The 15,532-nt window shown below is 45.7% G+C and overlaps 1 protein-coding gene across 1 annotated transcript in view; it reads right to left on the reverse strand.

Annotated features, from left to right (window-relative positions):
• Positions 1–280: 280 nt before the first annotated feature.
• scfd2 (sec1 family domain containing 2) overlaps positions 281–15,532 on the reverse strand; it is a 43,229-nt gene continuing 27,977 nt past the window's right edge. Inside the window, exon 4 of the mRNA XM_068725389.1 lies at positions 281–387. Within this exon, the coding sequence (XP_068581490.1) occupies positions 371–387 (17 nt within the window). The 3' untranslated portion in view covers positions 281–370. The remainder of the gene's footprint in view (positions 388–15,532) is intronic.

A 15,532-nucleotide genomic window follows, 5' to 3' on the forward strand; every position in this document is an offset into this window, starting at 1 on the left:
CTCCCATTAGCAGCACTGGAGGCCGACAGAGGAAGTAAACAATCAGCTGTTCTCTCAACCCTCCTGGAAGCGATCATGAACTCGTCTCTTACCGGTGAGCTTCTGGAGCAACGGGCTGAGTTCGGTCTCCCGGGTGACGACCAGCGTGAGCGCTCCGATCAGCTCCCTCTCCAGCTTCTCCAGCTCCTCCTCCTCCTCCTCCTCCTCTTCGTCCCCGGGCTGCGCCTCGTCAGCCAGGGAGTACAGGTAGACCAGCAGGAGGATCAGCTCATCCGGCCCGCAGTCCTCCTCCCCGGACCTCGAGGACGAGGTGTCCTCGACTCCACGGGGCTTCATCAAGGGCAGCAGCTGCCTCAGCACAGCGGGGAAGTCAGAGTCTCCAAGATCCTGTGAGAGAGAGACACACACACACACACACACACACACACACACACACACACACACACACACAGAGAGAGAAAACAGGTGGTTTGTCAGAAAACAGCAATAAAAAAACAACCTTGAACAGTTAAATAATATTAACACGTTTATTTAGTGTGGCACCTCTCATAGATTCACAAAGTGCTTTACAAAAATAAAATATGAATTTAAAAAATATTAAAAAAAATAATGAAAATATTATAATAAAATAAATAATAGTAAAAATGTTATAAATAAATAAAATTCAAATATTCAACAATTCTCAAACCCATCCTGCTGTTGGTGATCTGATGCCACAACTGAAATGTAAATGTAAGCAGGCAACATATAAGTAAGATATAAGTGTGTGTGTGGGAGTGTGTGTGTGTGTGTGTGTGTGTACGAACACTAAACCAAACCCATCCTGCAAAGCTCCCCTGAAATGCATCCAAACCCAAAACGATCACACCCTCCGCTAATTTAGTTTTACTTCTTTTTCTCCTCCTCCTCCTCTATATTCTCAGTTATAACCTTTATTTTATTGTTCACTTTATTTTACACATGCAGTCCCCTGTTACTGATTTGTATCGTTTTACGAATCAATGGCAGACGTCCTCGTGTTAAATCGTCTACATGTGTGTGTTCACACGATTGGCGAATAAAGATTTTATTTTGGTTTCGTTGTATTTGAACCTTCCAGAGAGCCGTTAAGTTCCCACAGCGTACAAATGAGCAGAGAGAAGAGCGTTGATTAAAGGGGATCTTTAATTCTACACATCAGCGTCTGTTCTCAGGTCAACCCTGAGTTCTACAGATGTGAAAAAAGTCTGATAAACCACCTCCAGTGACGTCACTTGACACAGTATGAAAAGGAAAAAGAAACTCATCAGAGTACTGTTTTAAAGGAATAAATTCATGTTTCGGGAAATGTTCTCTGCTTTCAATTTAAGTCTAAAAAATAGCAACGTTGAGTCAGTTTTTCTTACATGATAATAATTCCTGGATTTTATTTTTAAATAGGCTCCATGTTTAATTTGAATAAAGTGAACTAAAAGCAGCTTTTATAAGTCGCTCATATGAGGAAATTCATAAGTAACCCGATAACATAAGTTCACCACGATCAACTTGTGATACCAGTCTGTACGGTACATATGAAAGACGCTTAGCTTAGCATAGCATAGCATAGCGTAGCGACCGCAAACGGCTAATAAACACGTTTTATCTGGTTTGTTTAGTGTAAAAACACCGTTGATAAAGTGAATAATCAGCTGTGTGCCCCTGTTGAGTGCACCGCATTATGATGCGTAGAGTATTTACATCATTTGATATCACCTTTTCATTAGTCTGCGTTCTTATTAGTTGGCCGCGTGTTGTAAAACGTGTTTAAATGAATAGCGCAGTGTGAGTGAGCTCATCGTTCCATTGGCTAATTTTACAGCTCTGTGAGTGGCTGAGGTCACGCTTAATTTAGTTTCATTCTTTTGTTGGATTTGTACGGGCACTGAACTGTTTTCCTATTACACACACACACACACACACACAAACACACACACACACACACACACTTGGGCCAATGTTTAGGTGCAGTAACCTGTTTTTTTTTTTGGGTGTCTGAATAGTCCCTCGCGGTGGTTGCGCTCTAGTCCAACGTGCCGTAGATCAGGCGGACCGCTTTATTCAGAACACTGGCTACTCTCACAACCCGAGTGAGCTCATAAGACCTATAAAACTAGGGCGTGGAGCTAATCTGTCCGAAAAAAAATTGAATGAAAAAGAGGAATGAAAACAGGGCCGAAAGGGGTTGAGCGGGGTCACGGAGTGGAGAAACAAAGCAGGGGGAAGAAAAGAGCCTGAGATCTTACCAGAGAATTACAGACGGAAGGGCTGTTGACAGAGGACAGCATGTTTGTGTCGGAGAGAGCTACAAATGGCCCCGTGGATATGTATTTCATTTTAACGAGGGATTCCGATGCGTTCCTCTTACCAAGACAAACAGACTCTGAGAACCAGGGGCTTTGGACCTTGCGGTGGGCCCACTGGGGGGATCCTGTGTCTGACCCAGGAGAACTCTTCACCGAGCCAAAGACGCAACACAATGAGAGCCAGAGCCGCGGAGCCCACTGACTGTCCTTAATGAAGTAACAAGACTTTTTGGGGAAAATGACTGTCCCTGTTTGAGTCACAATACGACGGCTGTGCTTGAATTACGTCCTTTGTGTTTTCTGAGCCACTTTTCCTTAACTTTGATGGAAGACGTCATGCGGTCAAAGACAGATGTGACGGAAAAGACAAGAGATGCTAAGAGAATGTTTTTTAGCCCAACAGGAAGTTCACTCAGAAGAATCTCATTGTATTTTTGTTAATAGATATAATAATAAACAATAAAATAGTCTCTTTTGCAAATAAACATTTATGATACTTTACAAATCTTTACAAATGAACTCCACTTTAATGATGTTTGAAGTGTAAAGTAAAAGGCTCATAATAATCTATAAGGGAACTCCACCACGGTCACGTGACTTCACGTCAGTCTATAAAGGAACTCCACCACGGTCACGTGACTTCACGTCAGTCTATAAAGGAACTCCACCACGGTCACGTGACTTCACGTCAGTCTATAAAGGAACTCCACCACGGTCACCTGACTTCACGTCAGTCTATAAAGGAACTCCACCACGGTCACATGACTTCACGTTAGTCTATAAAGGAACTCCACCACGGTCACGTGACTTCACGTCAGTCTATAAAGGAACTCCACCACGGTCACGTGACTTCACGTTAGTCTATAAAGGAACTCCACCACGGTCACGTGACTTCACGTTAGTCTGTAAAGGAACTCCACCACGGTCACGTGACTTCACGTTAGTCTATAAAGGAACTCCACCACGGTCACGTGACTTCACATTAGTCTATAAAGGAACTCCACCACGGTCACATGACTTCACGTTAGTCTATAGAGGAACTCCACCACGGTCACATGACTTCACGTTAGTCTATAGAGGAACTCCACCACGGTCTAGGACTCATTACTGCAGCTCTCTATTAAGCAACGGTGGACGTCGTTGACGTCGGTTTGCCGCAAGGAATTGTGGGGCGGTATTATCTGCTTTCCTTTAGTTAATAATGGTTCAACGTGCCCTATGCTAAAGGAGACAAGAAAGGAAGCATTGAAGTAGCTTTCCTTAGCATTAAGAGAATTTAAAAACAGCTCTTATCGTGGCTGCCATTTGGATACTTCCGGGTCTTTTCACTCAGTTCGGCACCTGAGTGAACATTCGATTTAAATTGTAAATATAAAGATGAACTTAATATCACAGTTACAGTCGTCTCTGCATGGACAGACACTCCCGAAGATGACATCTGCATCAGTCACTTCCTCCCAGCATCCTCACCAGGAGAACAGACTCTCCCTGCTGGTCTCTTGGACCTCCTCCCCGCCTCAGACCCCAGCCAACGTCTCGCCCTTCGGGACCGCTCAAATCACGATCTCGCCATACATTCTTCTTCTTAGAACATTGGGAAATAGCTCTTCCAAGTTGCAGTCATCGAAACTGCCAAACAATGTTTGTGATTTTATTCCTTGTTTGAGGAGTGAAAGACAAAAGGACACTAACGGCTTCTTGTTGAAATGCTCTGCGCTTTCTCTTTCAACTCTCACTTTAGAGATATCGATCGCCTACACTTCTGTCCGTACATGTGCAGGAGGACACTCATACGATCCTCAGGGATCTCAAAGAAGCGTGTCAGCAAATTACATTTCTATTTAGACCAAAGATGGCTGGAAGTAACGTCCCCTAGTGACGGATCATCACATGTTCAGGCCGTAGTGTGGGAATGAGAGGTGAGCGTGTCAAGCCTTTCTTACTTTGTGTCATTTCAGGGATTTTTAAAAAAGGTTTGTCCAAGACTTCCCAAGAAAAATAAGAAAATAGAGAAAATAATGTTGAGTTTCCTTTGGCTCAACTCACGAGGACAGATCCTCAGATTTATCTTGGGAGACCTTGGGGAGGTCCCGATCCCCAGGTGGAGAACCACTGGTCTAGAAAGATGGATATCAGGCAAGTTCTCACACAGAGGAACCTACAGAAATGAATGTTGTAAGTCGTAGATGTCCCACAAAATCAATTTGTATGTAAGACACGCAATCTTTTTCCTAAACCTAACTAAGCGGTTTTGTTGCCTAAACCTAACTAAGTTGTTTCCTGCATTCGTAACAAGTGTGTTTCAGGCTTTTGTAGGAAAAGGCGTAACTTTTTCTTAAGATATACGAGGATACATTAGAGCTGCTCTATCCTGAATAGGTCTTCACATTTTTATAGTCTTCATTTCAATTTAGTTCTACGTCTTTACTTTGGTCTTGTCTGAGCTTTAAACAGTGTTACAAAGAAAATACTGGAAGTTGTTCCACGGTACAAATATGAATGAACTTGCAGATTAAGTACAATTCCTGCCATCACTAATCTCTTCACTTATCTTTGCAGCATAGACAACTTCGCCCCACCATGTGTGCAAACTGGATGTGATGTTTTCGTGAGCGAGAGGAAGCATGCACTGTAACTGGGTCCCTCCAGGAGATCTATAAAAGCTGCTGTCAGCTGCATGCCACGGCGCCAGAGCAGGAAACGGAGGTCTTTGGTACAGAACTGACACTGGGCAGAGGGGGAAGACTGGATGAAGCTCTTTCCAGCACTGAAGCTGAACTCGACGAAGCCCGACTCACACGCAGAAAATACAACTAATAGAACAACAAAACTTCTGTTTAAATACGCAATTGAGCTATTATAGGATCATATATTTGCTATTATTCATACATTTTCCAGAACATAAATCTGATCATTGTATGAAGCCAGGTTCAACATTTTTTTTTCCAAAGAGGGAATCTTGGATATCTCTTCGTATCACTCCATAAATCACAAAATACTCTCAACAGACATAAGAAATCGGTTTTCGTCCATGTTGTTATTAATAAATGTAGTATAAATGAGTGTGTGAGTGGTGTGTGGACAAAGCCCTCTGTAGAAAGCTTCAGCACACAGAGAGGAATGAAGGTGTGAAGTTTGGTGGATGTCAGAACTACTGAAGTGGAGATTTCTGGATCAGAGTGTGAGAAAAACTCCATTGATAGAAAAGCTCCTTTAAAGAGACGTTTAGTTAAAGTCCAGACATTCTTTTGGTGAAATCTTCAGACGCAAACAGACAAAGTAGTACTCTCCACTAGTCTCGTGTTACAGAGGTAAAATCGTTAAAGGATATCTTTTTCGACAGCAGCATTATCGAACTATAAAAAAAGAAGCCATCTGTCGTCCCGAGGAACCTTTATAAGAACCCTCCTCAAGACGGGAACAGAACTGCTGAAGTCGTGTGGCGTTTCAGGTCCACAGAGAAGGTTTAGGGGCCTGAAACTACAGAATTACTGCAGTAATAACAGGAAGCCATCGTTGTTATTATTGCACACCATTACCGAAGGCACCGGTCCTGCCGCCACGCTCTAATGCCACCATTACAGAATAACAACGGCACCGCTCGGTCAAAACCACGCTCATTTTAGGGATTTGCAATTACTCAAATAAAGACTTTAAATCATTTAAGAGTTTCTTATCATGCCTAAAAATAGAAAACATGTATTTCTTCTCTGAATAGACTTTCTAATGCCAAATATTTTTTTTGTTTTTTTTGACTAAAACATCGCCGGCTTCTTGCTCACGCCAATCACGAGCATCTCTGGTTTGAATCTCTGGTTTGAATCTCTGCGTCAGTGATTGACAGATTACCGTTTGGCAACTCCACCCATCATGGGGTCCTTAAGAGGCTCAATCTCGCCCAATCACAGAGCCGGGGCCAAGCTCCGCCCCCCCACCCCTCTTGCCCGGCACAGCCCGAACAGGAAACCAGCTCCAGATGGAACCCCTGGAGGAAGGTGAGTGTTTCAGATGCAGCGTGCTAACCAGAACCAGGCCTCGCTCGCCTCGCTCGCCGCCTGCACAATGAACCTTTTTCTGGGGGCCCGAAGGCAGAGTGGGGGAGGGAGGGGGTGGAGGAGGTACTGGAAGGTGGGGGTCCCTTTTGGGAGCATGAACAAAGTTGGCTATAGGTCAGTTGCTCCAGTCAACCAAAGACACAGGAGTCACCTTACATGGATGTCAGACGTTTCATCAGCACCATAGCAACTAGAAAACGAAAAGAAAAAGAAAAAAAAGTGGCATTCCTTTGGAAATGCACACATGTGCTTCATTTTAAAAAAAATATGTAATCACATCCAATTTGCATTCAGGAATAACAACACGCAAAGCTGGAAGCAAAACGTCTAAAAAGAAAAAAAATCCGTAAATCGTGAAGACAGCAAACGAGACTTTGACTCAAAATGATGCCGAGTTTCACTCTTGATTTGTAGCCGGACGGCTGGAAAACAAACAAAAGTATGTGTTTGCCCTCAGAGACGCCGGCAGGGTTTGGTAACGTGTAAACAACACCGAAAAACTCATCAACAACAAAACAACGAGCGTTCGCTGTAACCGGCGGCGGTGACGGTGAAGAATCGGAGATCTGATTCCGTTTAAAGACGGACGTTTGCCGGGGGACACAGAGTTTATCTCTGGTTGTCTTTTTTGCAGCCGTTACTCCGTCTTTGTGTGAAAGGTGAGGACAGCGGAGCGGCGCTTTAACAAGGAGAGAGGAAATGTGACCGTAAACACCAAAGACAGAGCAGGTCTCCACACCGGACGAAACAGATCCTGAAGTGTGGAAGAGCAGCAATCAATCAGTCCCGTCAGCGCAGACAGAGTCACATTCACACAACGTCTAACTTTAAAGTCACAATGGAGCCAAACCCTGTTTTTGACACTATAATGTGCAGCTTTATTGCTGTGGTCGTCTTTAAATGCAATGAAATCATCCTATGATGTATCATTTTCCGCAGTTAGTGGCGTAGTCCGCCATTCCAGCGTTGGATTGAATTTGCAGCGGATGCACAGGAAACGGAAGCGTGCGCGTAACCCAGTGTTACTCTGTTTGATTTTAATATTGTTATTATTATGATTAGCCTCACTGTTTACCGCAAGACAAACACTTCCTCCCACCCGCCGGTTCACATCAACGGCGTTCAAACCGGCGAAGCTGTCACATAAAACCTGATGTTTTTTTTTTTTCTGTCACTGCGGTTACCGCCAAGTTCATTTCTGTGATATTTATAGAGCTGCACATCTTCAGCTCCTCTGCAGGAGGACCAACCTTCACCTAAAGCAGCTGCGACAGGAGTGCTTGTGTTTGTAATCAGCCCATAAACCAGGTGCTGCAGGTTTCTTTAATATCTCCCGCGTGCTCCGCTTCTCCGCGGCGATCGTCGTCTGGATAATCTGACGACGAAGCAAAAGCAGAACAGACCCGGATTTTCTTCACCACGAATCTATTAATACTCAGTAAATGATGGACTGCACTGAATGTAGTTCTGCAGCCTGAACTCTGTTGTCCTTCTGTCGGTGAACTCGGAGAAAACACGCAAAGATAAGACGGCGTGATTGATTGATCAGACAGATTGTTGTAGAGCGAGGTAAGGTGACCCCCCTCCCCCCCTTGACCCCCCCCCCCCCAATCAGCCCCGATGTCCGTTACGTTTGTGGGAACACAGAGGCGTAAATCTTCCCTCTTAAATGAGGCCCGAGTCGCCCCACAAGAGTGCGTGAAGAGTGCGTGAAGGTGGGTCTGTTTTGTTTCTGCACGCCGGAGGAGGAGGAGGAGGAGGAGGAGGAGGAGGAGGGAAATCAATGGAGTCGCAGCTGAAGGTTCAGCTCGCCGGAGGAGGGACCAGCAGCTGCCTCTCTGTCAATACGAGCGACTGCTTTCTACACCTTTCATCCTCTTCACCACAGTCTTCCCTGCATGCATCTGGGGTTCATGTTTTCTGTTTCTTCTGCTCCGTGTGTCAAAGGCTGGCTTTGGCTCAGAGCTTCAGGGGGGGGGGAGGGGGGGGGACTATAAGGCTATAATTTAGAAGAGACGTGGGACACAAACACACGGTCTCCTCACGCCGCCCGCGTCACCGCCAGACGGCCGCACGCCGCACGCCGCGCTGCAGACCTGCAGCTCCTTCGCAGGGCGGGAGGGACGGATACAAACGTTCGCACCGAGGCAGTTTTCCTCCGAGTGTTTTAGAGAAACATAAGGGAATTAATGAGGCTTTAGTTTTTATTTAGTTTGTTGCCACATCGGCTGCAACAGATTACGCCGTAATTTACCAGAAGAGAGTTGCTGCGCAGCCACAAAACCCCCGAAGGCCATGTTAAACCTCCCGCACTTTTCTCACACTGGGAGAAACTGAATCACGCACACACACACACACACACACACACACACACACACACACACACACACACACACACACACACACACACACACACACACACAATACTGCCAAGGACAGTACATTACATCCACTACTAATTGACGCAGGAGGCTCCAGCAGGGAGAAAACATCCCGAGGTAAACAACTAAAAGCACACACACACACACACACACACACACACACACACACACACACACACACACACACACACACAGTTTATCTGATGGGATTCAAAGCAAAACGCCATTTTTTGCAGTTGCTCACTTTCAATTTTTTCACGGCGGCCAATCAGAAACGTGACACGGACGCCGTACAAGAGTTTACTTCTCTCTTCTTCTTCTCACGTAGAAATATGTAGTGTGAAAGATTAAAGCAGCCCATCTGATTCCAGTTTCAGTCTCACACATGGAGAGGAGGAGGGCTCTGAGGTGTGGGGGGGGGGGGGGGGGGGGGATAAGTTTAACAAGCACATAGGAGTCTATTTCAAAATAAGAGTTTGGCTTGACTGCTTGGAAACTGGCCGATTGCTAATTTTTAAATGCGTTGGCAACTTTGTGTGACCCTTTGCTGTTTTTGTTTCTGCTTCATGTGAAAGAAAAACCCATTTGTTAAAGTTTTTATGAGAATGTTTGGAGATAAAGTTTCTGCATATTGGAGATGCTGGAGTTCAGACATTAGGGGGCACTGTGGCACCACCACGAGTCCAGGGATCCAGGGACGCTGGATCTCAGCCTGAGCCGCGTCTCTTTCCCTCCAAAACTCCGACAGACAGGACGTGGACTGGACTCGAGGTGTTGGGATGTCTCTACACTGTTCGCAGTGTGTTGGGGGGGGGGGGGGGGGGGGGGGTGGTCACAGCTGTGTGATTCTGCAGCGCTGACCTCAGCTCTACCACTTGTAACCCGGCAGAGCGTCATCACTGTGATGGGGAGTCATGAGCCTCTGGGCACAGACTTAATAAAAGGTCCTCAAGACACAAACACTGGATTGTTCTTTGACCTCTTTGTGTTCTTGTGGTCTCTTCTTTAAGGTCTCTGAAGTAGTTGTGTCTCTTTGTGGTTGCTTTGAGTGTTTTTGTGGTTATTGTGTCTCTTTGGTCTAATTATGTGTCTCTATAGTTGTGTCTTCTTGTGGCCGTCTTGGGTTTGTAGTTGTTTTGCATCTCTTTGTGGGTGTCTTGTGCTTTAGTTCTTTTGTGTCTCTTTTAGGTCATTTTGTGGTTGTTTTGTGTCTTTTTGTGGTTATTTTGCATCTCTGTATGGTTATTTTGGTTCCCTTTGTGGTTGTTTTGCTACTTTTCATGTTTGTTGCAAGTTGTATTGTTGTGTCTTTATCTCTTTGCAGCTGTTTTGTGTCTCTTTGTAGTTGTGGTGGTCTCTTTGTGGTCGTTTTGTGTCTCTTTGTGGTCTTTTTGTGTCTCTTTGTAGTTGTGGTTGTTTCCTTGTGGTCTTTTTGTGTCTCTTGTAGTTGTAGTTGTTTCCTTGTGGTCTATTTGTGTCTCTTGTAGTTGTGGTTGTTTCTTTGTGGTCTTTTTGTGTCTCTCTGTAGTTGTGGTTGTTTCTTTGTGGTCTGTTTGTGTCTCTTGTAGTTGTGGTTGTTTCTTTGTGGTCTTTTTGTGTCTCTTGTAGTTGTAGTTGTTTCCTTGTGGTCTATTTGTGTCTCTTGTAGTTGTGGTTGTTTCTTTGTGGTCTTTTTGTGTCTCTCTGTAGTTGTGGTTGTTTCTTTGTGGTCTATTTGTGTCTCTTGTAGTTGTGGTTGTTTCTTTGTGGTCTGTTTGTGTCTCTTGTAGTTGTGGTGGTCTCTTTGTGGTCTTTTTGTGTCTCTCTGTAGTTGTGGTTGTTTCTTTGTGGTCTGTTTGTGTCTCTTGTAGTTGTGGTTGTTTCTTTGTGGTCTGTTTGTGTCTCTTGTAGTTGTGGTGGTCTCTTTGTGGTCTTTTTGTGTCTCTCTGTAGTTGTGGTTGTTTCTTTGTGGTCTTTTTGTGTCTCTTGTAGTTGTGGTTGTTTCTTTGTGGTCTTTTTGTGTCTCTCTGTAGTTGTGGTTGTTTCTTTGTGGTCTTTTTGTGTCTCTCTGTAGTTGTGGTTGTTTCTTTGTGGTCTTTTTGTGTCTCTCTGTAGTTGTGGTTGTTTCTTTGTGGTCTGTTTGTGTCTCTTGTAGTTGTGGTTGTTTCTTTGTGGTCTTTTTGTGTCTCTCTGTAGTTGTGGTTGTTTCTTTGTGGTCTTTTTGTGTCTCTTGTAGTTGTGGTTGTTTCTTTGTGGTCTTTTTGTGTCTCTCTGTAGTTGTGGTTGTTTCTTTGTGGTCTTTTTGTGTCTCTCTGTAGTTGTGGTTGTTTCTTTGTGGTCGTTTTGTGTCTCTCTGTAGCTGTTTTGTGTCTCTCTGTACTTGTGGTGGTCTCTTTGTGGTCGTTTTGTGTCTCTCTGTGGTCTGTTTGTGTCTTTGTGAGTCTCCTCCTGGTTGGTACGCGTCTCTTTGCGTGACATGTAGGAGGTGAAGGTCAGTTGTGGGCCCTCTGACTCTTCGGGCCCCTGGTTTGACCCGTTCAAAACTTTCTGCAGCGACGCTGGAATGAAACATGGAGAGCCGAGTCACTGATGCGCTGTGAGTCACAGCTGGTCCGCTCGCCGTCTCTAAAAGGAGGCGGGCCCCGAATGCATGTGTGAGTCCGTGAGTGGGGCCACATGTGGGGGAGAGGCGGGGCTTCTTTTGCTGAGCCCCACATGAACACAGGTCACTGCACTCGCGGCTCAATGGAGGCAACGTGTGCGTCTGTTTAGATGTGTATAGGTGAGTGTTTATGTGTTTGTGTAAATACGCTCTCCATCATAATGTGGACCGTCCCGTCGACATGAGACATCATAGACAAACACGCCTCCACACGGCTGCTCTTCCCCAAACATTCCGAATAAAAACACTCATTACAGACTCGGGAAATGGAAAACAACTAATCTCCCGCAAACGCACATTCTGTACACACACCTGGTCGGATGTAGAGACGAACGACGCTCATAGTAATAAAGTAGTGGAACATCTGATAAACACAATCCTGAAAAGACAAACAAAGATAAGAGACGAGGAGGGAGGGAGGACAGACGGATGAGACGTAGTGAGACCTCAAGCTGAGAGACGCTATCGGTGCGGTGAGGCCGGGGTGAGTGCTGTGGGTCACATGACTAACTCTCCATTTATTAGTCAATTATTGTTTAACATGGCCTCTGTGACACACACACACACACACACACACAGAATTAAAGGCATTATTGGGTAAAGACCGCGTAATAAACAGTTACAGGCATATTCACCCAATCCCATTTTTTACTGGAAACCCCTTTACACACAAAAAAAGAAACAATAAACAGAGCGAGGAAATAGAAGCCGCAGTGAGGGGTCGTTGTGGCGAGGGGGGGGGGGCCTCTACAAAATAAAAGTTTAGAGGAAAATGTGTCCCTGTTTTGTGTACATTGCACCAAAACAAAAATAGTTTTTGGATCCTCTCAAAGATGATTAAATATATTATTCTAACGCCGTCACTCGTCCTTCAGCGCATCACAACGCTCTTTACTGTGAGTAATCCAAGACCTGAGTCCGGGGGGGGGTGGCGTCCTTCACACACACAGCGGTCCTCTGTCACACACACACACACACACACACACACACACACACACACACACACACGCACACGCACGCGTGGCGACGCCAACACACAGGTTGTACAGCAGCACGCCACCAAAACACTAAGAAGCCAGTCTGACTGGAACACACACACACACACACACACACACACACACACACACACACACAGGCAACAGAAGGTGTATGTGTTACGCTTGTGTTTACTGAAGTGTCGTGTTGAGGGCTGAACACAACACACAGCCTAGAATGAAAGGAGAGCACAGGCCTGCAGTGATCCTTCTGCAGACTCCATGTCTGCACACTAACACCCGTCGGCCTCCTGCACCAACTGCATCTGTTAAAACACTCTGAATATCGCCTCTCTTTATGGCCGTTCATGTGAGCGTTGACCCACATTTCATGAAAGCAGCATGGATGCAAACACGGTCGGTGGTGGTGGTGGTGGTGGTGGTGGTGGTGGGGGGGGGGGGGGGGGGGTGGAGAGTAGGGGTCAGGGTGGAGGTGGAGACAGACGGTGATGGGTGCATGGCTGATTTCTCTCTATATGTTTATGTGCGTGTGAAAACTAAACAGTGCCGGTCTGCTGACTCTGGTTCAACACACAGGCTGGAATAGAACAATACAAACAACATCAGCCGGGCTTTCTACTGCACAAACATTCCCAGAGCCTTAAGCCCACAGCTCTGCTAAAAACACCACCAGGCGGGGGCATCGAGACAGCCATTGATACTGCCTAACACCTCTTTTTGTTGTTACTCTCGCCATTATTGTCTCCCCTTCTTTTTTCCCCCACCAGATTTCTTCATCCGTTCCCCGGAGCGTCTTCCTCTCATTCCTCTCTGCTCCGACCAAAATCACACGGACTCTTCTGACGGGATTTTAAAAAATTCCCCCCAAAGACTTTGAGAAGTCATAACTTACATCTTTGACTAAATCAAAACCGCTAGAACTCACAGGTGCGATAACACGAATCAAATCAAACAACGGCTCCGATGAGGTTTCCTCGAGACAGTATTGCGTGACTCGGGGGGTGGGGGGGGCTGAGATAGTGTTGGAGGGCTAGCGGTGGGCACGGATTTATTATTGCTACACCAAACTCAGACTGGAGTGAACTCACAGACTGTAAACACAAAATGGAAGTAGTCACAGTGATGTCACCTACTGGTTTGTGGACTGCTGTTTTGAAGCCTCAAATTTAGCATTTTGGCCGTCGCCATCTTGGCTTCTGACCGTCGCCATCTTGGCTTCTGACCGTCGCCATCTCGGCTTCTGACCGTCGCCATCTCGGCTTTTGGCCGTCGCCATCTTGGCTTCTGAGCTTCTGACCGTCGCCATCTCGGCTTCTGACCGTCGCCATCTCGGCTTTTGGCCGTCGCCATCTCGGCTTCTGGCCGTCGCCATCTTGGCTTCTGACCGTCGCCATCTTGGCTTCTGACCGTCGCCATCTTGGCTTTTGGCCGTCGCCATCTTGGCTTCTGACCGTCGCCATCTTGGCTTTTGGCATTTTAGTTGTTGGATGTCGCCATCTTGCTTTTTGACCGTTGCCATGTTGGCTTTTGGCCGTCGCCATCTTGGCTTTTGCCATTTTAGTTGTTGGACGTCGCCATCTTGGTTTTTGACCGTTGCCATGTTGGCTTTTGGCCGTCGCCATCTTGGCTTCTGACCGTCGCCATCTTGGCTTTTGCCATTTTAGTTGTTGGACGTCACCATCCTGGTTTTTGACCGTTGCCATCTTGGCTTTTACCTTGTTTTTTAGCAACCAGAGTTGACAGAGAGGGTGGACTCCAACTGAACACTGAAACAATTGTCAGTGACCAAGGTTGTAAGACGAAAACACGGAAAACTCCCAGACCATGGGACCACAATGTACTAACAGAACATCATGCTGTATTGAAGAAGACTGTAAACTAGAGATTGAGACCATAAACTCATGTTTACAATGTTTACTGAGGGAATAAATCAAGAGAGAAGTAGAGTCATTTTAGACTAGACTTCTATACAACCAGAGGAGTCGCCCCCTGGTGGACACTGGAGAGAATGCAGCCTTACGACACTCCAGCACTGGCTTCACTTTTCAGAACTGGAGGTTCCCGCCCAAGTAAACTCCATTCCTCTAACCTACTCCATCATGCTTCAAACCTTAACTTACCTCCACTGGGTCCAATAGATCAACATCACTTCCCAGAAATCTTGGGTCACAAACTGTGTTCCCTCACACGTTACTGAAGGCAACAGCTTGAGGACTTTTTCTCGCACTTCTAGCGTGGATAATTTCTCCACCAGTGTGAGGGGGGCAGTTGTTTCTGGGTGTTACATTTATATTTTCAGCCAGCAGAGTGTTTCTAAATGTTGGCAGCTGTTTCCAATGTGATTATCTCCCTGTCACCTTTGGGGTCCATATACCAGGTGGGTGTTGTATAACAAAGAAGACAGCATCATTGAAAATCCGTAGCCTGTCTTCTAAGTTAAGGATGACAGTTTGCCACAGAGGGTACACCAACGTTTGACTGGCCTCTTTGATAAGTAACGGTTGACGTCTGGTAGTAAATCCTCAGACGCCCCCTCCTCCTCCCCTCCCCCCACCACCCTTGCTTTTATACACCGTGAAAACGTCTCTCTTCCTCATACTCTCCCATCGTGTCTGTCCTTCCTGGACAGATGGTAAGCACATCACTAATGCCTTGTCTGTCTGTTTGTCTACGCTGTGACGCAGCGCAGAGCCTCGCTGCTAAACAACGACTAAACACATCGCACCGGCCAAGACGCACCGCTGACCGTGAGAACTACAAAGTCACCGAAGTTCAAGTATCCAAAGTAGAACACTCAGCTCATATCAGCCATTCATGTTTTAGATTCACCACTGTGATCTTAAGAAGTAACTGTCTGTATGCACTAGTCTCACACTGACAGCAGTGATGGGAAAGTAATATTCCTTAATTTTTGTATTTAAGTATAATTTAGACACACTTGTACTAAATGACGATACAAGCAAAACATCAGTCTTAGTGTGATCAGACCTACTGCAGCCTTTGTGCCATAAATCATAACATATTTCTACACACAGTGGGTTAGAATTTCAGGTACGGTTAACAAGAGGCTCGGATAATATTCACAGGATGGGAGCTTTCTTTGTTTCCATTTGAAACTATACCTCAACACCACTGTGGT

Source organism: Cebidichthys violaceus, unplaced genomic scaffold (genome assembly GCF_023349555.1).
Source record: "Cebidichthys violaceus isolate CVI_PGR_0920_01 unplaced genomic scaffold, fCebVio1.0.p SCAF_35, whole genome shotgun sequence".
NCBI classification, from domain to species: domain Eukaryota; kingdom Metazoa; phylum Chordata; class Actinopteri; order Perciformes; family Stichaeidae; genus Cebidichthys; species Cebidichthys violaceus.